Source organism: Carassius auratus, chromosome 9, assembly GCF_003368295.1.
Source record: "Carassius auratus strain Wakin chromosome 9, ASM336829v1, whole genome shotgun sequence".
Lineage (NCBI taxonomy): Eukaryota > Metazoa > Chordata > Actinopteri > Cypriniformes > Cyprinidae > Carassius > Carassius auratus.
Window position 1 is genome coordinate 3,859,944 of NC_039251.1, and position 22,313 is coordinate 3,882,256.

Sequence of the window (22,313 nt, forward strand, 5' to 3'; positions counted from 1 at the left end):
ACGTCGGCAAAAAAAGGAGAGCGAACATGAATGAATGGAAGGACAGGGCAAGGAAGTCTCTGAGGGATGCTGGGAAACCATATGTGAACCGGAGAGGAGAGCAAAAACGAGGAAAAAGTCCACCAAAAGAGGTGAGTGAAAAACCGTACACAAAGTATCTACATAAAGTTAGCGGTTACAGACAGAGGGTCATCGTCTACTACAGTTCATTCATATAGCTCACTCTTTTTAAAGCTTCAAGTCATGTCGTATGAAAGCTGAGAAAATTAGGATTCAGGGGACGTTTTAAACATGTCTCTCTACTCCTCATAATCACGGAGAAATGAATCGAAACGCTTTAGGTGCGTCTGTAACACCAGCCCAGCTGCGTCTACAGTAATGTTAGGCTTTTTTTTTTTTTTTTACCATTCATTGATTTTGTTATAAGCACTGCTGGCAGAATTTTATATACATAAACAAACATATGTAAATTCATCCCCAATCTTTAAGATGTTTAGAGTAGAATTTGACTGCTTTATGTCTTCACTGAAATTGGTTAAAAAAAAAAAAGATAGAAAAAAAAGTCATTGACGTGTTTAAAATATTTTGATATAATTTTTGGATCCCTGTTACCATTTAATGTAACACTTTGTTTTTGTAATATTGTATGCTATGCTATGCTTGTTACTTGTTATTTAATAAATAATAAAAATAAATGAAAAAAAAGGTAATAATAAAAAAAAATGCATTGATTGTGTAAGCTGTTATACATTCTAGCTAGTAACCTTAATAGCTGCTAATAGCTCTAGTGTTTTATAGCTCAAAAAAACAAAAACGCTAATGTGACTGTTTCTGTTAAGGGAAAGGCGTGCAAGGAGACATGTCCCAGGCAGTGTTCAAGCCTAACAGACCAAAGAAAACTCCAGCTCTTCACAGAGTTTTATGCTGTCTCTTATGAGAGGCAGCAGGCTATCATTCTCTCTGGTTTGGAGCAGGTATGCTAACTTAAGCAATTCATGACCATATCATGTCAACAGTATGCAATGCATTACAATGTAGGCCCATAAAATAACCAGTGAATTGAATACTACTGTATGCCTTTAATTCACTAAGACTGCACATGTGCCTGATCACTGATCATCCCAATATGTCTTTTTACTTCTAGCACAAGGTGAGTCGCAGACGACCACGTGGGCCCAACACTGAGAATACTAAGAGGAAGTACACCTTCAAGTACCATGTGCAACAAGGAGGTCAAAGACTTGCTGTTTGTAAGCTCACATTTATGTCAGTCTTTCAACTGACCAACAGTCGCCTACAGGCAAGTTTTAAACAGCCTAGCTTTTTCCGTTTGTTAACTTTTTATTACATGCATGATTTTAATTAGATACATTGTCCATAACATATTTATTTAAAGTTACTTATCTTTGAAAAGGTTATTCAAGAAAAGTTAGGCAGTCAGTCTGAGGGAACAGAGCAGGTAGTCAGGTCTCCATTAGAGGACTTCAGAGGAAAACATAAGAACAGGTAAAAAAAAGAAAAAAAAAAAAAATCCTGGAAGGACCTCATGCTCTCGTCCTATTAGTTTTTAAAGCTGCACCAATGTCAGCATCAGTTGCCCTACAACATTCCCTGATCTAATGGTGCACTTGACGCTGGCATTATAGGGCGTCGGGTGCCTTGCCACCCTATAACGCCAGCATGCACAAACTGTAATGGTTAGGATTCAGCTCACTGTTGTTGCCCAGTCAGGAAACATATTTTTGCACTTTGAGATCGATATCAGAGGTAAAGTGCTATGCAAATGTAATGTATGATCCCGGGATTTCGAGATCGGCCAAAATGTCCGGGATTAGGCTTTTGCATTCTACAGTTGCCATTCATTGTGTTTACTGTGGCAAGCAGGACGAGACTGAGGGCCGCGGGAGAACGGCGCAAGGCCGGTGGCGTGATTACTGATGAGCGACACCTGTGAGACGCACCGGTCTCGTATCTCTCACGGAGGAGCAGGAATTTTCTTCGCAATGCTAAAACGCACACATCAATCGATCACATGTTTAGCGTTCATGTAAACACTACATTCAGATTCACCAATCAGAATGAATTCAGTTAGATTGAAACAAAATGTGTGCATGTAAACAATGACAATTTTTGCATCATATGAGGATTTTTTCCAGACAAAAAATACATAAATCTCTCATCTCAGGGGGATATGAGGGAGGAAAGCATGGTAATTCGAAAATACTACTGGTTTTCTACTAATACAAAGCTTAATGCTAAATCATGAGAATCCCATTAATGATTGTTTGTGAAAAACAAAATCCTATAGTTTAGAGAAAAGTTTACAATTATATTAAATTTTATTGTCACAGAAACAATGCAATTGTGCAAAACAGACCAGCATAGTTTATTATATTTCCCTTGTTCATGAGTTGTGTTGTTTATTTTTTAGGCCTCATAGCATTCATCCTGCAGTGAGAGAGGGGATAAGAGAGCACATCCTGAGCTTCCCACGCCAACCGAACCACTACTCACGGATGAAGGGAGATGTGGAGAGGGAGTACCTGAGCCCTGATTTAAACCTGCTCCGCATGTTCCGCCTGTACAAGGAAAACAATCCAGCATCCACTGCAAAGTTCTGGCTCTATAGGGACATCTTCAAGCAGCAAAACCTCAGTTTTGGGCAGCCAAGAAGTGATACTTGTGCAAAATGTGACGCCCTGTTCTCAAAATTAGTAGCTACTACAACAGATGGAGAAAGGTTGAAGATCACAGCCAAGAGTGAGCTTCACCACCGGAAAGCCGAAAAAGCATACACCCAGTTGCAGGCTGACACAGAGTGGGCCAAAGCCAATGATGACTGCCATGTCATTTGTATCGACATGCAGGGGGTAGTGTACACGCCAAACCTGACACACTCCAACGTGTACTATCAACGGCAGCTGGCCAACTACAACCTCTGTATCCAGGAGATGGGCACTGACAAACCTCCTACAATGTGCCTCTGGCATGAGGGCATCGCTCACAGAGGTTCCATCGAGGTGGCAAGCTGTCTTTTGAAGTGGGCAGAAACATCTTTCGCTCCCCTAGTCCAGGCAAAGGAACGGAAGCTCATCATCTATAGTGACCGATGCTGTGGGCAGAACAACAACTGGCGAGTCCTAAACCTCATGGCCCTACTCGTATCTAGAGGGTACTTCAGTCAGATAGAGCAGAAGTTCATGGTGTCTGGTCACTCCTTCCTTCCCTGTGACCGTTCATTTGCCACGCTGGACAAGAGGCGTAAGGTGTCCACACTCCACACCCCCAGCGATGTCGCCGAGATGATCCGTGGAGCCAGGCAGCTGCATCCATTTAAAGTAATTGAGATGAAATGTGCGGACTTCAGGCAGCTCCCTGATGCAACATTAAAGCATCCACCTGGCTTCCTAATCACATCCATGATGTGGTTGAAAGTGACAGGTAAAGAACTAAAGAACTAGACTAAAACTAAACTGGTTTTCTGAGATTAACAGTGTTGGGGATATGTGTGTGAAGGAAGAATCATTATTGAATTTCTTGTTGAATCATGATTTCAGCTACTGATCCATGGTGTGTCCACACAAAAGGGAGCCACAGCCTCTACGAGGGATGGAAGCATTGGCTGATCACCAAACAGAGGAAGAATCAACCACCTCCAGCTCCCTTGTTCTCCACCACGTATGCTCGTGCTTACGAGGACCCTCTGCCCATCAAGAAGGAGAAGCACCGTGACCTTATGAAAATGCTAGCCTACATGCCAGCGGAGGCCCAAGCATTTTATGGGACATTAGAATGTGAAGAGTAGCCTGGTATGTGTAGGTCATGTGCAGGGAAAGGTGGGATATATTGTGTATGTTGTGTGAAATTAATCATAAAAGTAGTTGTAGCTTATCTTGTATGCCTTATCTTATGTTGTATATTAGGAATATATAGGTATTTATTTTATTTTATTTAGAACCAAAAAAAGGAAGACGTATATGGTAAACTAGCATATAGAACCAGCATGGAATGAAGATGATGTATGTCTCTATTGTACATATGTATTCTTTACCATTATTACTGTTTATTGTTTGTATTTATTGTTTATTGTATGTACGGTTTGTTTGTACTGACGTTTATTTTCTGTACTATAAGTAGGCCTATGTATTGTTCATTGTTCGTACCGTATTGTCCGCGTTTTTGTTCTGTGATTTACGTTGGCAAAAAATAAAAAAAATTGAAAGAAAGAAATGCTTAATATTTTCTTTAAGGTTCTGTTACTGTATTAAAACTAAGATAAAGGAATCAAATCTCCAGTGGTTTAAATTGATATGATTAATTGGACTTATACTGTTATTCCACATTAACTGGACATATACTGTTCTTCCACATTCCAGAAATGTAAATTACTCTAACTTTTTATTTTTAAGATTGATACTAAAAAATCCAGTCTCATTAGAATTGGGAGGCTTTTGTTGTCTATCTTCAAGTAAAAAAAAAAAAAGTAATATAATATTCAGTCCAAATTAAAAAAAAATGTATTATTCAAAAATTGAAAATATGGACTTATATGGTTCTTCGTCTCAAGCCCTCAATTAACACTGTGTCATTGTTCTCTACAGGTTGAGATATTGTGACGTCACAGATGAAGGTTGTTCTGCTCTGACTTCAGCTCTGAGATCAAACCCCTCACACCTGAGAAAACTGGATCTGTCTCTGAATAATATAGGACAATCAGGAGTGAAGTTACTCTCTGATCTGAAAGATGATCCACGTTATAAACCGGAGACATTAGTCTACTGTGAGTATATTATTATTTAAATATTTTAAAATGGCCAAAGTTTAGTAACAGACATATTTGGAGAATATAAGATAATAATTCAGCTCCACTTTAGTTTCTGTACTTTAAACTGTTTAATTCTGTGATGATCTATGAATATATGAATATGTTCATCTCCTCCAGTGTCTCTGTGTGTAAATGATAAAGAGAGAGTTGTTGATCATTCACTGTTATTAATCTATGATCAGTTGTTCATCAGATCAGAGTATGTGAGCGGAGTGGAGCGTCAACAATTTCTCCTCCGCGCTCCGATCATTTAATTATCACTCCGCTCCGGCTGTTGGCATGAATTGTACTCGTGACGGAGCGGTGCTGGAGCGCTCTTGGAGCGAGTGAAAACCACGACGCTCCGACTTTTAAAAGATCTGCTCCTCGCTCCAGTCAAAATCACACGCTCCACTCCGCGCTCCGCTCACATACTCTGATTCATATCTCTGACTGTAATATGAATATACTGTGTGTTTCTGAGCTGGATCTGCTGATGTGATGTGACAGCAGTAATGTCTCATACTCATATCTGACTGTCTGTGTGTTTTATTGTAGGACTCTCAGTATTTAGACGTCAGTTCAGTTTCCTCAGGATCAGCTGATGGTGAATAAGAGCCGCTACAGGAATCAGTGATGTGAAGTTAAATGAATGCATGGAAGTGTAATGTGTGGAGCAGTGTTGATGAACAGAAGAAACAAGCTTCAAGGAAACTAAACAAATTCAGCAAAAGACGTTTTTATCCAAAGGACATTAAGACAATAGTTTATATGTTTACACAGCACTGAAAATCAATGTGATATTTTCAGTGATAGGTTTATATCCTGAACTGTCCAGATTTAATATAGATCATCATAACTGTGTATCCTGAAAATCAGAAATAGACAACTTATTACTACATTTGCTTATATTTTAATCTAGTCTAACATTTGAGTGTGTAACCTTTGTATGTATGTGTTTATTTTTATTAAAATATGTTTCATCTCGAGAAGAGGGACTTTCACTTGATATCGTCATGATACCTTACATTTCTCTTGTGCTTGTGCTCTCTGTAAATTCTTCTCTTTCACTCTCTGTGTCAGTCTGTTCTTTCTCTCTTTCATCCTGCCTATTATTCACCTGTGTCTTAGAGTCATTTGGCTGCTTCTTGCTACTCTTCCTGAAGAAAGATGCTATATTTTCTGCCTCTCTCTTAATTTTCCACACATTTCACTGACTGACTGACATAAATACAAATCAAAACATAAGCAAAACATATCAACATTAACATGTTTGAAAAACGGCAAAAAAAATGTAGGATTATTATTGAGCAGAGATTAGGTGTTTTTGTTGTAGGTACCTAATTTTATCTTGACTTTATCTAGATCTAGAACTCTGCGTCATGCGCATGACGATGCAAATATGATGAGAGCACAACGGTTATTCACATCCATCTAACATTAGCGTGTTTACATAGAAAAGTAACGTTACTGTATATAAAATCTTTATATATTCATTTATATATTCAGAGATAAAATAAACATAGTTTTGAGCATCTGAGTCGGCTAATATGAAGCTAGCTAAGTTAACTGCTCCCTACGTTATCTGTTTGTTAAACAGGACAATGATAAAACTTCAGACACAAATAGTTGAACGGAACTAAAATAATAATTTATCTGACTTTAATAACTCACCTGAAAAGATGTGTTTGTGTGCTCAAACACGAGTTGAACCAGACACAAAAGCGAAGCTTCACTTCTCGTCTCTCAGTCCTCGACATTTTACAAATGCTGGAAAGAAACGTATGCTACGCAAGCTCTCGCGATAGCGCATTTGCCTGTAAGTAACAAGTGATTCAATTGTCGCGATAGTTTCGCAGTCGGAATGTAATCATTTTGCTATGATCGATCGAGGTCATTTTGATCAAAATCTAAGAAACTATTATTATTATTTATAATAGATCGCGATTACGATCGGAGTGCCCCCCCTAGCTTCACCCCTGCCTGTAGGACGGTGTAACCAGACAGTGATCAGAACGTCCCAAAGCTGCCCATAGAACAGAGTGATATGCATCCTTTATTGTGGTGTAACAGTGATCCAATATATTACTGTCTCTTGTGGGACATGTAACATGCTGTCTGTATTTTGGCAGTTTGCGGGAGAGATTGGCTTTATTAAAGTCCCAGAGAATGATTAAAACAGAGTCCGGGTGTTGTTGTTTGGTCTCTGTGATCTGATCAGCGAGTTTCTGTAAAGCTGAGCTCACGTGCGCTTGCGGAGGAATGTAAACACTCACCAGAATGAACGAGTGAAACTCCCGCGGTGAATAGAACGGCTTGCAGTTGACAAACAGCATTTCTAGATCAGGACAGCACATCTTCTTTAACACAGTTACATCTGTACACCAGCGTTCATTGATGTAAAAGCATGTCCCACCGCCGCACGATTTCCCCGTTGATTCTGTGTCGCGATCCGCTCTAAACAGCTGAAAGTCCGGCAGATGGAGCGCGCTGTCCGGTATGACGTCATTCAGCTAGATTTCTGTGAAACACAGAGCAGCAGAGAGTGAGAAATCCTTATTTGTCCGAGAGAGCAGATATTGATATCGATATTTTTTTTTTGTTTATTTTTTTTTACTGAATATTAAACATTTGAAATTTAGCACAATGGATTTTTTTAAGGCAAAGTGTTATAGACCTGTATTTTCAGGTCCGCTGCTGGCCAAATGTGTGCCCTAAGCAGGATTGTATTGTTGTGCCCCCCTTCCTCAAATATGATGATGGAAAATAAAAACACCTACTATACGGGTGAAAATAGAACTTTAATCAAATAAAAAGTAAATGAATAAATCGTATTATTTACAAATTACAATTGTAGCTCTCGACATTTAATCTATGGCTATAACTTTATTATGACTCTAATTTATTTATAGTCTCAAGCATTCAGAAATCATGCAAAAGGAAATTAAGCAGTTTTACTATGATAGAACCATGGTTTATTTTTGTAAGGGTTGTGATATGTACGTTTTTTGTTGAATAAATTATAAAGGCTGTGTCATCTATAGCAAAAAGAAGGATTGAAAGATTCTTGAAAAATTAAGTGAATATTTTAATTAAATGTTTGGTCAGTAGCCTAAACAAGGATTTGATCGTCCTGTAAGTGTAACAGCAGCAATTACATGGCATGTGGCTCCCTTTGCAGGCATTTGTAATAACATGTACATAAACTGTTTATTTTGTATTTCCCTACATTATGTATATTAACAGTGTTATTATTAACCAGTCATTATTGCCTAATTTTTTTATATATAATGCATTTTAAGTCATTTTAAAGGCTATTGAATAAAAAAATAAAAAATATATTACAGTATATTAATACTTAAATTATTATTTGAAGTAACAAAACCATGGTTAATTTGCAGATACCATGGCTAAAAGAAGGATCATTTGTGGTGTTATTGTTAAAACCATAGGTAATTTTCGTAAGGGAACCTGAAAAAAAAAAAAAAAAAACTTTCACAGGAAAGTGCCTGAAAGTGATGAACGGGATCATTTTTACCTAAATTATTTATAATTTATTTTAATATATATTAAAAATGTATAAGGTGTGCATTGTAGCTGACACCTGAATTAACATATTACAATTGTTTTATGACTGCAAGACTTTCTCCTCAAATGCTATTGAGCTTCAAATTTAAGTTTGAACCCATGTGAAAAAGTAGCATAATTTACATATGAATTACAGTTTATTTTAATAAATATCAAACATTCAATTCAATTATGCATTGTAGCTGACACCTAGATTAAATTTATTTTTGACTAAGTCATTCTCCTCAAATGCTACTGACTTTAGAAAAGTGTATACCAATATCACATCTAACTTTAAGCGGTCTCTGGTGTTTGTTTTAAAGTATATTTGGTGTAAAAGTAGCATCACCGTGTCTATACGGGACGGCAACAGCTTGAAGTGACAAAGCGTCCTGTAAAGAGCTCGGACTCTGTCAGAAATAGAACAGGAATCCGTTTGCTGTTGGAGATTTCACATTCAGTGTAGACACTATCACTGATTATAATCCACAGGTTCTTCTGTCTTCAGTCTGGACGAGGTGTGAGCGTCATAACTCCAGGGACGGATGAACACACGGCTCTACTGGACACGTACTCGGAGAACTAGACCAGAGGGACCCCGCCGAAATACTGCTGCTCCCGGAACCAGATTTCAGACAGACACCTCAGATTTCTGAACCAAGTGGAGCTTGAATGAGATTTACCAAAGAAAAGAAAATATGAGGCAGAACGCACGCTTGCTGTTCTCTGGTGAATTCTCTCTTCATGAACAACAATGTAGAGCTGTGCACACAATGTGAGTAAGAGATTAATTTGACAGTGTAAACAGCTTCAGTGATTATAATCAGAGTTTTTGAGAGAGCTTGAACTCTTGCTAGACTGAAGTCAATGATAATGTTCTTGACTTTGAGGATTGATTCTTTGCTCTCTTTCTGTTCAGTGAAACACTTATAATTGGTAACATACAATGTTTTGACTGATTCATGTTAAATAAAGTCAGTCGTGTTAAAAATATTTTATTACATGGTTAATTTGTGGTTACCAGAGTTTAAGTATGAAGTCTTGGTTTTTTGCTTTACTTTTAAAACCATAGTTAATTTTTAAGGGTATGTTAAGCTTAACTGTCAACAAGTTAAGCAAGCAGCACAAAAAATGTATAACTCTTTAATGTGTTATTATTTTGTTGTGTGTGAATAAATGTGCATATTTGTAATAAATTACAACAACGAGTGACCAAGTGTCAGCTTTGCAAAAGAAGTACCTCATGAGTATGAACTATTTTAGTCGTGTCATTTCTGCTCCTTTTCCCGAGCGAACTGCTGTCTTTATTTGTACAGGTACAGATACTTCTAGAGCAGATATGAGGGAGACTTCAGTCACGTTTGGAGCACGCTCTTTCACAGATGTCTGTGGATGTGGACTTCTTACAATTGATCTGTGTTCAGGAGCTGGTTTTCCTGAGTGCTGTATCCTCCAGGTCATCATTCCTGTGGACAGATGGGAAGACTTCACTGAATGAGTTTAATCTATATTTAATTCACTGGTCTGCATCATGCTGTTACTTTAGAGAGACACAGAAACGAGACGCATGTTGTGACGACACAATTGGAGCACTCTCTCTTCTGGAGAGGAGCATTTTGATAAATAGATACACCATATTACATTCATTGTAATGTTTAATCAATATTTAATACATCTTTACATTTTTTTTAACTGTTATGTAAAAATAGTTTTGTAACTTTAATTTAATGAAATGATCCTTGTTTACAATTTAAGTGTTTCTATATAAATTAAATTTGAATCTTCAATATTATAATAATGTAGTAGCAACTAAGCTGCTATGTACCACATACATATAATATAATATAAATATTTGTGTCAATACTCAGTCCTAATTCAACTCAATTCAGATTTGTATATACATCTGTGTAGTGTATGTGTGTGTTACTCCTGGTTTTTATTTCTTTAGATTGAGACTGCAGACACTACAGCCTTGCTTGAGCTTTCTGAAAGAATCGTAGCATGTGGTACACAGGATCCTAACATGTGATGAAAGGAAGACATTGTCAGGTGTAGTATCTGTGATTCTGTCCATCTGACTCTCCTCCTTTCTCTTCAATCCACACATCAGGGTTAGATGTTTTTGGGACATTATACTCATTCGTAGACTCTCATCTGCAGCTTTTTACAGGTTTTCCATTGTCATGAGAAAAAATGAAATATCTGATGTCCCTGTCACTGTTTTAAGTTCAGGAACAGCGAGGCTATGACATAATAGTATTACAAGATTGTTGTTGACCCAAAGCTTTTCACAAGTTTGTTTCCACAATCACAGAATGTTTCTTTTCTTCAGGAGCGAGGACTTTGACAGAACGGGGCACAATGTCCAGATTAAAGATGCTGCTGTGCCAAACATTTTTAACTTTCCAGCTCATCTTCAAATGGTCTGTGTATCACTGACCAACAATAATTCAAAGTGTATAAGATTGATATATCAATATGTGATTAAATGTCACTTTAGTTTTTGTTTCTGCCAGTTATATAATAATGTATATAATGTTTATTACATCATTTTTAAGACACTCCAAACGTCGTCTTGACCGAATCTGTTCAGAATTGATCACCACTGGTACAGTCTGAAGTGTGTGATAATGTCATTCAACTTAACTTATGTAGAAAGATCATTCAGGGGTGGCTAGTTCTAATGTGTCTTTTTTTAAAAGCATAAAACATTTTAAAGCATGGATTTAATATCTGTGTACTATACTCGTATATCTTGTGTTTCTTTTTTAAGGTGGCTGGAATAACAACCCTAATGTCGTCCAGTTAAAGTAGATCTTTAGGAAGCTGATGTTAAACAGAGGCAATGTGACGGCGCAGGATGAGTCCCTACCATCTGTCCTCAACACCTCTTCAAACCTGTCAGATATGAGGAGAAGATCTTCCATCCACGTTTGCTGACATTCCTGCCCTAGTACATGACCACAGCTACCCTCTCGTCTGCTTCGATGGTCTTGTGGACAACAGTCTCTTGTACATTTCAACATGTACAATTATACAAGTCTTGCATAATTATGGGCTGAAATTCAACATGGTTGTATATTTAAGACATGAATATTTCAATTAAAAACATTTCAAACTGATTTTCATAATCAAAAATTCAAGAATTCATATTCACCTTTCAGATTTCACTTCCAAAATATTCGATCTGTTTAAAAATACAACCTATAATATTCAACAGGCAAGTTTCAGTCCATTTTATTTCGCTTTACAAATTCGCTTCCACAAATTCAGTGGTTCAAATTCGACAGTAAATTCACCGTTTCACATCCGGGAACAACAGGAAAATCAGTAGATTACCGATCACAATCTCATCTGCTGTAAATCGTCTTCACCGGCAGGGGGTGCAAGCGCTACTTTGTCTTAACAAGCATCAACGAAACCGTCACGAGAGGCCTTCATAAAACATCATTTGACGAAATGGACCGAGCGGTGAGTTGATTAGGCCTATATTAAGTGTTTAAAGTAATAATTTGTTAAAAGTGTGTTTTAGTGAAGTGTTTGTTCATTGTAAGGATGTCATTTTTTATTTCATTTATCTGGCCAGCAATACTGAGGTATTTAACATGCTATTATAATTTCCCTTTAGCATTTGCTTTTGGATTATGTTTTGGAAAGACTCCGTTCACGCTTGGAAAATGCTGTTGGACGCCAACCCCTTGACATGGACTACCTGGAGTTCATCTGCTCTCAAGAATTAGTCTTTTTAAGTGCTGTGACCAATTTAGTTACCATCCCAGCTGATATTTTCGAGGGCATCACAGAACTGTTGGACTAGTTCGACTAAACCTGTCAGACGGGGAGACGCGCACTTCGACTATTCTGCAGGAGTCAGGGTCGATGGGACGACCACGTCTTCTAATCTCACCAGACTACATCACCAATCTCCTGGACATGAACTTTTCTGTTCCAAACATTGCTCGCATGCTTGGAGTAAGTACACGCGCAGTTTTCAGACGAATGGCTGAATGTAACCTCTCCATTCGGGCGCGATATAGCACTCTCACGGACGAAGAGTTAGATGATTGTGTGAAAGATGTAAAGCAACACATGCCTCAGTGTGGATACAGAATGATGAGAGCAGCTGTAAAGGACACCAAGAGCAGTTCGACCGGGTCAGGGCAGATACAGTGGGAGTCATGTCCCGAAGGGCACAGTTGGGCTGCGTGGTACGAAGGACCCATTCAGTGTCAGGTCCTAGGTCAATAATGCACATTGACACCAACTATAAACGGATTCGGTAAGTTTGTCAGGCTTGTTTACTCCATTATTGCATGTTGCAGTCCTTTCCAGAGCTCTGAGTGCATTTTTAAAACATTTGCATGATATTTTTGTTACAGCTACAATATAGTCATCTTTGGGGTGTGGATGGCTTTTCACGCAAGGTAGTGCCCACTATTAACTATTTTTTGACTTCTCTATATTCTATTCACTAATCATCCGGCAAATAATTTCCTCTGTTTAATAGATAATGTATCTTGGAGCTTCATCTAATAAACTTGCTAAAACCACCTTGGATTTTTTTCAAGAAGCAGCGGAGACATTTGGCTTCCCTCTCAGGTAGACCTGATCTAGAGTAAGATCTCCTCATAATATTCAGTTCAGTTCAAGTTCAATAAATGAAATGATCGACACTCTTAAGACCAAACTGTGGCGCTGACATATGTTATGATATTCCAGTAAAAGTTGCTTTCAGTTTTAACAGCTCAAAATGTATTTTAGTCTAGCACTAGCTTAAGCTGTAAAACAGGAGCTTATGTCTGTGAATCTTGCACTGAGTAATTTAACATTTCTGAGAAATGCGTTTCAATCTCAGTGCTTAAACATCCATGTTCTTAGGGTACGAGGAGATCAGGGTGTCAAAATGTGGACGTGGCTCGCCTGATGTTCACAGTTCGTGGGACAGAAAGAGGAAGCTTTATTTCAGGAAAGAGCGTCCACAATCAGCGGTGAGTTAAAATAGTTTTTTGTTGAAAATCAATTTTATTATTATTACCCACTTTTATGATTTATCAACCAGTATAACATCTGCCTAAAAATGTTAGATTTAACTGACATATTACTTTTCTTTTCAGTATAGAGAGGTTGTGGAGAGACGTCTGGTCATCAGTGACAAATGTCTACTACGATGTTCTGCATGCTTTGGAAGAAGGTGGCCACCTTAATATTTCTGACCTTACTCATCTGTACATTTTTATACTGTATTGATGAAACGTTATTCTCTGTTCAGAACTGTAATTGGTATCTCATTTGTGACATAAAATGCTGTGTTATTGTTTGAAGGGATTCAGCACACCACAGATAGACTGGGAGAGTAGTGGACTGATGTTGATGCACATTCCAGCATTGTTGTGCCTCAAACCCAATGTCCCCCGACTGATGAGCAAATAGAAGCACTCAGAGAAAATGTTGAGCCCAAAGGACCTTCACAGACTTTTGGCTGGGACATCTATCTAGCTGCACTTCATTTTTGCCAATCGATTATGGAATAAATGTGATTGTCATCTTTAGCCTTAAAGAGGCAGACTTCTAGCAGAAGCAATTAAGAAAGAATTAATATTTGTACTCAATACGTTAAAGTATCTGAATAAAAAAAACCTGTATGTAAGAATGTTGTTTTTGTTTAATTTGACCATTCCATCAGTTAGTGATAAGCACAGTGGATTATGGATTTTTTTATTCAAGAATAGACTTATTTTGAATATTTGTACTTTTATTGAACACGTTTAAATATACATTTTGCATAAATTCTAATACTTTAAAAGAATAAAGTACTTAATGGTATTTAGCAAATTCCGACAAGCTATGGAACAACAATGTCTATACCACTGCATGAGCCCATGCATGAAGAAAACCATTGTGGAACGATACAAGTTGACCGTATAAGTGACTGCGTGTACAGAACATTAACCAATTACTTAATGTACTATATCTTATAGCATAGTATCAAAAAAATAGCAACATGATCAACAAGCATCATGTACAAAGCAATCCCAAAAATGAAAAAGAAAAAAACCTGTAAGCTGGGTTTGAACAAAGCGTTGGTCCTAAGTGCAGTAACAGCATTTAATAAAAGTGTGTATCACTGTGTAACAAATGTAACATGTACATGTGTCTAAAAACTACACATTGTGCCAATGCACATCATCAAGCCCTTGTTGAAGGACTGGAAACTGTTTTAGTGCCCTGGGAGCCGGAGAACACAGAAGCAGCTAGAGGATTTTGGGAGATCACTTTTCACAATTTCCACAGCCATATTTGCCTCCATCTGCTCCCATCCGACCCAGAACTTCAGAAGGTTTGTTAAGTCCTTGCTGGATGCTGAAATAACAGAAATTATAGAATTTCACCCTAAAATTATAATTGTCTTATTGTTTACTCCTTCAGAAAATCAAACTCTAGTCTTTCCCTTGTGATATTTGTGATTAGATTCATATAATGGAATTTCAGAGGGTTTAAAGATGGGGTAGCATTTTATAATAACTTTAATAAATCCTTAATAAGCATTATATAATGATCAAATCATGAGAACATACATAGCTATAACTATGAGATGTGCTTGTTAAAAGGATCGTTCACCCTAAATTCAAACTGGTCTTATAAGCCCTTGAACTAAACTGCTTTATTCCTTGGATTGGTTTTACGATCGCTAGAAACTTTTTGAAGCATCTAATTGATCGTTGTATAGATGTCAACAGAGGCACAGAAATCTTTCAGATGTCATCAAAAAGATCTTCATTTGTGTTTCGAATATGAACTGCAGTTTTATGGGTGTGGAACGAGGGTGAGTAATGACACAATTTTACACAAAAATTCTTGAAAATCTACAAATGTCATCAAACTCCAGTTCATATATTCAGTAATGCACTTTTTTACATTTACAAATGTACAAATGCAAAAAGGAAATGTAGCTATGAGTGATCTGGATGTTTAAGAGAAAAATGTAAGAATATAAGAATGAACAAGTCACACTTTATATTAGGTGTCTTAAACTACTTGCGTCAAAAAATATCATGTACAATGTACTTATTATGTTCATCTTCTATTGCAAACACACGAGCTGCTATTGAGGTGGGATACGGGTTAGGGACAGGTTTGCTGGTATGGGTAGCTTTAAGGGTTGGTAAAGGAGTCTAATCTTAACTAACCACCCTTTACACAAGTATTGTTACATTAGCGTTAAGTCCAACACACACAAAGGTAGTAAATGATTAATAATAAACATTTACAAATTATGAATATTTTCAACTTCATATCGGGCACAGCAAAAACAATAATTTAATGATGGGTAAAAAAAATAAAAAATACACACCACAACAAAAGATGAGCAAACATATTAAATTAATGACCTTATAGGCTGTGATTATGAATTAATATGTTATTTAAATTGCATAATCATATAAATTCCAAGTTTAATGACATTTGTAAACACTTTGATTTACAGTAAATAATCTGTTAATCTTTATGTAACTAGTTCATAAGCAATCATTAACAAGCACATTATCTCACATAGCTATGTGAATATACTGTACAGTATATTAAAGGGGTCCTATTATGCTTTTCCACTTTTTCAACTTTAGTTAGTGTGTAATGTTGCTGTTTGGGGATAAAAAAAGCCTTGCCTCCACTCACCTGCTAGCCATTATTAGCATTGAGAAAAAATGAGACATGGAAGACTAGCTTCTTACATTAGGCTTTTACACTTGTACTTCAACTGCTGTTTAAAACAAAAACTGTGTAAGAATGTTGACAATGCACATACCTGTCTCAATGAACTGCTTTAAATACCCTGTGATCCGTTCCTTTATATCAGCTGAGTATTCTTCATCATCTTCGTCATCACTCTCTCTAGGACAGGAGATGTGTGAAAGCAGCATCTAAACAAGAGACAGAACGAGAGTCTATAATCAGTCATGTATTCATGTTTGCCAAAAATGGCTATTGATATCATGTTTAAGGGAAAAACTATTTGTAGTCCTCTTCTGGAGAAGAAAGCCTTACCTCAGGAGTGCATGAGTCCTCCGATTCCTTGGGAAAGAATACCACATCCTTCCTCTCAGTTAGACGAGGCCAAACACAAGTGTCTTTCAGTCCTCGTTTCAGTTGCTTGATTTGGCGTACTCTTCTCCCGAGAACCTACAAAATACAAAGAAATGATAACAAATTTCTTAGATGATTAAAATTTCAACACAGACAGAACATACTAACAAGGTTTTTGATAAAAATTAAAAGATCATATATACACACACACACACACACACACACACACACACACAATCTAAACAGTAAATTAGTAAAAAACTATTATACACCTGTGTAACAGTGCCATTAGAAGCATAATACAAAATGCATTACCATGTATTCAATTAAAATTAGTTGCAAAATATGATTGAAATGTATAGAAATGAGGATAGTGGATACGATCCACAAATGTTAGTTACCGCATGTGACAGCAGACGTTCGTAAAGCCACCTTCTGTTTTCTTCTGTTGGACCAGGAAGATCCCAAGACAAACAAAGATCCAGGACTTTACTAGACTGGTCCTCATTCAATGGAGACTGTCCACTGAGCTAAAAATACAAATATTTGTAACACACATACATACCAGCAACAACATTACATTCCAAATAGGTCAAACCATTTTCCAAACCATTTTCAAATAAATAAACACACACACACACCAAGTTGATGGTCTCCCGTATGTCAACATCTGGGCAGTCCTCCAATTGCAAAGTGGCAGTATCTTGAGAACCTTGAAGTAGAACATGAACAAAAGCTCTGCTGAGCCCTGCGAGACATGGGCCGCCGTGCAGAAAAGAATGACCTAGCATTCTCCCCGCTACTAGGAAGAGGTCACTTTCAGTGAGGAATTGTGAGGATGAGGGCACCAAGTGGTCTGGCTGTCCCTCAAAGAGGCAAGTAACTCCTGTGTTTCCTGTTCATTCAATTGCAAATCAGCTTTAGTAAATCCCATCAAAATAACTAATTCAAAAAATTTACATTTTTCAGTGCAACTAATTAACTGCATACCCAAGTTCAAACTGAAACCATACTTCAGTTTTTCAAGAATTGTAGAAAAAAAGTGTCTGGTGACTCCATCACCAACTGCAGCATCCCCTAAAATCAATGAAAATACAGTTATTAAAGCTGACATCATGGATACACTATAAGCTGCATATTTTATAGCATACACAGTTTCATTTTCTCTAGGCTGTACCTTCAAGTTGACATTTGACAGGACAGGCCCACTCTACATTTCTTTGCTTGTAGAAGTTGATCAGTTGCCTTTCCTGTTCTTCAGCACACGTTCTCAAGTCCATACACATTTAAAGAGGTTTCTCTGTCTCATGCAGTCTGAGAATGTCCCTTCTGTACAAAGCCATAGCTACTTTTGGATCCGGATGGGTTTTCCAATCTGGTAAAAAAATAAACAATCATGCAAAATCAAAAGAGCTTTGTTGCACACTAATAGACGTGTATATATTTTTTCCATCTCTACTTGTTTACCATAAATTCAAGATAGACTATAAAAATGAAGACTTATTTATAATGTCAGCAACAGAACAATGTCAAAAACAGTCACATCATCCTCTTTTGCACTGTACAAAAAAAAAAAAAAATTCAATTACCGGTACATTTATCCACGTATAAAAACTCAGCAGTGTCGTTCACTTCATTATCCATACATGACAACTCAGTTGTGTTGTTATTTTCATCATCCATAGATCTAAAATTTAGGAAAGTGGGAAAAAACAACAATTAAAATTCTGCTTCTAATATGAGGTAAAGAGTACTGTACTTTTATAAATATTTTTCTATTTATGCCAAAAGTAATACTCTTTGGCATGCACACCTTTCCCCACATTCACTGGCATGAACTTCCAAGATGTCAAGGGCCATTTCTTCAAGACAAATAGGACTCAAGCCTATAATATAGAATAACCAACCATTTCTTAAAAACTTTTTTGCCTCAACTACAGGATTTGACCAACTACATTTAGCAAGAAATGCAAGAATACCGAGAGAATTTACCTGTTCATTGCTCTTTTTTTCACTTTCCACATCTTGTGGATCATGCAGAGTTTCATCCTGACTTTCATCTCCATCTTCGACCACAACAACATCAGAACAAGTCTTAATGTGATTTGTGAGGATCTGAAGTGGGTACAGTATTTTTTGCACATTGCTTTAGGCATATCTCGGACTGCTTCTGATGATGGTGGCAAGGGAGTGACATCGAGCTCATCTTGTACTGGAGCTATATAGAGGACAGAATTCTCCCCTATTTTGGGGGTTTTGATAAGCCTGCCTGTGTACCCACAGTCTGCAGGTGCCACAAGTGAAAGCTTCCGGCTTCCCCAACCCCCTAAAAGTATAAACACCAACAACAGTTATGTATATATATATATATATATATATATATATATGGCATGCACCAATATGAAAATTCTGGTCGATACCGATAATTCTTTGTATCTGAAAGCCAATAACCAATGCATTGGCCATAAAATCTAAATCTTTATATAATTTTTGAGAGCCAAACAAATGTCTCACCATTAATTAAATGTAGCCTATTTGCCAGACTTGCGCTGCACATGTTGCATTAATGGTATTTTACTTTTTTGAAGTGATTTCAAATAATAGATCAAGACATTCAAAACCATCATTGTGAACAGTGCACATCTGAAGTGTCTCTGCTGAGGGAAATAATCAATCACTTATCGCCTTTAATACAACATGTTTAATACAAATGTTCTATATAATAATAATATAAGGATATATATAGCCTACGACAACGCTTACTAGACCACCACACAATGTAAGGTTAGTGCCACAGCTGCCCAAAACTAACTAAAAATAATTTATGTTTTGTAATGTTAATACATCAGCTTGTGTAAACTGAGCTATTTAGTCACAGTTGGCCAAGTCAAAGTATAGACTGCATTCTATTGAACAAATTAGGGATTTAATGGATTGAAAGTGTGGCGAGTGTGGCGGGGCCGAGAGGCGTGGGAACGAGGAGTGAGGCCAGGTGTAGTGATTGAAGATGAGCTGATTAATATAGGGATTTCATATTATTACAGAAAGATACAGTAGATTGGACAAAAGTTTAATCAAAAGCAAGTCTTTAGGAACAACTAGAAATCATTTGGAAGTCATCAGAGACTGTGGAAAAGTACTGTACATAAAACAATGAATGCCAGCTTGGCATTTGGACTGCATACCAAATATTACATTTTCAGTTTGTTATTTGCCTAATAAATGACAGTATTATTGTCAAATAGTTTTAAACAAGTTTTGACAGATTCTAAAATATCTGTTTTCTCTGTGGCAGGTGGTCTAATAAATTTGTTAAGCACTATGTAGGGGTGTAACGGTACATTTAATTGGCCTGAACCATCACGGTATGGACGACACGGTTCAGTGCATAGTCAGATAATGAATAAAGTCTGTCATAGGCGATCCACACTCTAATTCAGAAGGCACAGCACATGATAATGCAACGCTGTTTACAACAGAACAAATAGCAGAAGAAAAATAACAGACAATCTTTGTTTACATGTAATCTTGCAGCCAGTGCTTCAACCATGGAAAAATATCAATAAAGGCATGATACTTGCAAAAAACTAAACGTGTTGAGCTATATAACAATGATTAGTATTCTGACTATAAATGTATCAAAACCTGCCTTAAGTGCAATTTACATGTTTCTCTTTATAGTATTTATTTGAGTGTTGATTATTAAATCTAAAAATAAAAAAAGGCAACTGAGTTTAATAGTCTGGGTTCTGTTAAAGGGATAGTTCACCCACAAATGAAAGTTCATACAGGTTTGGAACAACTTGAGGGCGAGTAAATGAAGAAGGAATTTTCATTTTTGGGTGAACGATCCCTTTAATATTATAGTAATGTGCAGGAGAGTGCTCTCTGTGTATACTTTACTGCACAGCTGACTGTAACTTCATGACTTCGATAACGAGGTTAATACTGAACAGTCATGTTAGTGTACCATTACACCCCTTATATATATATATATATGGATAAATAGATAGATCTTACATTTCCTATTAACACACTAAAGCAGACTTCTCTTATAAAACATCAAATGTGCATAACGCTTCAGCACAGTACTGTTCTCTTTGTGTGTATGCATGTATGTATGTGTGCGTAATTAATAACTAATTATTTAGACAGCTAGGCCTACCAATTACTGAAGGCAGTAAATATTACCTGCTGCCTTATAAAGAAGCCAAGCACCAGTTACCTCACCAAGTTTTTGATACAATTCCATGAGTTTATCACATAACTGTTAAAAAAAAGAAAAACAGAAAAGAAACATAACTATAAAAGATTAATTAATCTAGATTCTATCGCTAATCTATATGACAATTCACAAAAATAAATAAGTGAACAGGTTCTTTTTGAGGGGAAGTGTAATGGCACATTACCTCCTGATGAGTCATACTCTCATCTAGAGTGCAGTTCTGGTCCCAGTCCTGCTGTGTATGGAGCAGTTGATCTGGACCACTAGGGCAGTGGTTCTCAAACTTTTTAGCCAACGACCCCTAAACAAACATCGACGAGAACTCACGACCCAATACCACAGAATACACAAACAATAAACAGAAAAAAAAAGTTGTTTTAAATCCACATCCACTTCCTATGGAAGCTTGTTTGCAGAATAACAAAATAAAAAAGGTAATTGCGATTTTATACCATTTATAACTTAATAACTCACACTGCAAGTTTGTATTTCACAATTATGAAAAACCAAGTCAGAATAGCAAGATTTAAACTCGCAATTTTTAGATTTAAAAAGTTATCTTTTCAAATATTTTCTTACGTGGCGGAAACAAACTTTCATAATATTTACTGTATTTAGGTTTACCTTACAGTGGGATGGGTGCACTTGTTTTTCGGTGCACAAAAGTGTAATCTGTGGCCTGATGTTGGATACGGCTACTCGCAGATCATCCTCAACATCAAGACGTGATCTGTATTTTTTTTTCATGTACGTAACAGCTGAAAAAGTCTGCTCACACAAATATGAATCTGTATAATTCCTTCTCTTTTCTGCGAAAAACGTCTATAGGTTTTTCAACACAAGCAGGGTTTCTCGTCTCCAAATGTCTCTGCGTTTTTCCAGGCTTCATACTTTCATGGGCAAGCACTTCTGAACAGATTACACACTGAGAATGGTCCAAATCGTTGACAGAAGAGCAAGTGAATCCATACTTTATGAATTCCTCTTGATATTTCCGACGTTTCCTACATTGGTCAGAACGGGTCTAGCTCTTGTGTTTTGTAGAGATACACGGTTCAGATGATTCAGGCTGTCCACAATTTTCTCAACATTTCTAACCTTGCAAATTACAAATTTATCCATTCTTGCCGTTGCAGTTTCCACGTGCAGTTGCGTGCAGTATTGATAACTAGCGATCAGTCGGTGCAGGGTGACGTTATCTTAGAGTCACGAAATTATATATATATATATATATATTTTTAAATCTCTAATCAGTTCTGTCTTTAGAAATCAAAAAAAATATTTATTTGTAATCTTAATTTTTTAGTATTGAAAAATATTTTTTGTAGTCAGAAAATACTGAATTTTTTCAAACCAACTCGCGACCCCTTGAAATCATTCTGCGACCCCCAGTTTGAGAAGCACTGCACTAGGGGACCGCTCACATTGGGCTGGCAGCAGATGGAACATGACCTGAAATGGTTTGGGTTTTATGGGCACAGGACATGGTCCAGTGAAACGTCGTTTTCCTCTACGATTTGAGAACAATCCAGGAAAGGACCGGTTTTAAAAACTGTAACATGGAAGTCAGAACAGACCTACGATTTATAATAGGCGAGGATTGTTATATACAATTTCTACTTACCTGGTCATTTCTGT

The 22,313-nt window shown here is 37.0% G+C and overlaps 2 protein-coding genes and 2 long non-coding RNA genes across 6 annotated transcripts; 2 read left to right on the forward strand and 2 right to left on the reverse strand.

Moving 5' to 3' along the window:
• LOC113109202 (uncharacterized) lies at nt 1–3,906 on the forward strand. 2 transcript variants are annotated; one of them, XM_026272856.1, is made up of 5 exons: nt 1–131; nt 840–974; nt 1,145–1,300; nt 2,432–3,441; nt 3,558–3,906. In XM_026272856.1, exons 4-5 carry the CDS (start codon nt 2,517–2,519, stop codon nt 3,803–3,805), a joined length of 1,173 nt encoding a protein of 390 aa, XP_026128641.1. In that variant the 5' UTR covers nt 1–131; nt 840–974; nt 1,145–1,300; nt 2,432–2,516; the 3' UTR covers nt 3,806–3,906. The 2 variants fall into 2 exon arrangements, with proteins under 2 accessions (XP_026128641.1, XP_026128642.1); XM_026272857.1 differs by lacking the exon at nt 1–131 and adding an exon at nt 238–341.
• Nucleotides 3,907–10,164: 6,258 nt separating this feature from the next.
• Nucleotides 10,165–13,178, forward strand: LOC113109241 (uncharacterized). 2 transcript variants are annotated; one of them, XR_003292892.1, is made up of 5 exons: nt 10,165–10,420; nt 11,145–11,842; nt 12,000–12,650; nt 12,751–12,795; nt 12,879–13,177. It is a non-coding gene; the product is annotated as an uncharacterized LOC113109241 (long non-coding RNA). The 2 variants fall into 2 exon arrangements; XR_003292891.1 differs by having other exon boundaries at nt 10,166–10,420; nt 12,751–13,178.
• Nucleotides 13,179–14,133: 955 nt separating this feature from the next.
• On the reverse strand, nt 14,134–17,779 carry LOC113109205 (G2/M phase-specific E3 ubiquitin-protein ligase-like). Its single transcript, XM_026272863.1, has 7 exons — nt 17,628–17,779; nt 17,441–17,527; nt 17,092–17,345; nt 16,852–16,980; nt 16,412–16,546; nt 16,173–16,287; nt 14,134–14,731 (listed from the first exon to the last, which is right to left on the reverse strand). Exons 1-7 carry the CDS (start codon nt 17,734–17,736, stop codon nt 14,589–14,591), a joined length of 972 nt encoding a protein of 323 aa, XP_026128648.1. The 5' UTR covers nt 17,737–17,779; the 3' UTR covers nt 14,134–14,588.
• Nucleotides 17,780–18,049: 270 nt separating this feature from the next.
• Nucleotides 18,050–21,885, reverse strand: LOC113109255 (uncharacterized). Its single transcript, XR_003292909.1, has 5 exons — nt 20,860–21,885; nt 20,642–20,717; nt 18,443–18,776; nt 18,264–18,336; nt 18,050–18,137 (listed from the first exon to the last, which is right to left on the reverse strand). It is a non-coding gene; the product is annotated as an uncharacterized LOC113109255 (long non-coding RNA).
• Nucleotides 21,886–22,313: the final 428 nt, after the last annotated feature.

Bases quoted from the DNA above. Each gene is read 5' to 3' on its own strand.
- LOC113109202 (XM_026272856.1), top strand. From the start codon at position 2,517: ATGAAGGGAGATGTGGAGAGGGAGTACCTGAGCCCTGATTTAAACCTG. The intron at 3,442-3,557 runs GTAAAGAACTAA...TCATGATTTCAG, and splicing joins GATGTGGTTGAAAGTGACAG to CTACTGATCCATGGTGTGTC.
- LOC113109205 (XM_026272863.1), bottom strand. From the start codon at position 17,736: ATGTGTATGGACTTGAGAACGTGTGCTGAAGAACAGGAAAGGCAACTG. The intron at 16,288-16,411 runs GTAAGGCTTTCT...TCTCTTGTTTAG, and splicing joins AGGACTCATGCACTCCTGAG to ATGCTGCTTTCACACATCTC. The intron at 14,732-16,172 runs GTATGTGCATTG...CTGTTATTTCAG, and splicing joins AAAGCAGTTCATTGAGACAG to CATCCAGCAAGGACTTAACA.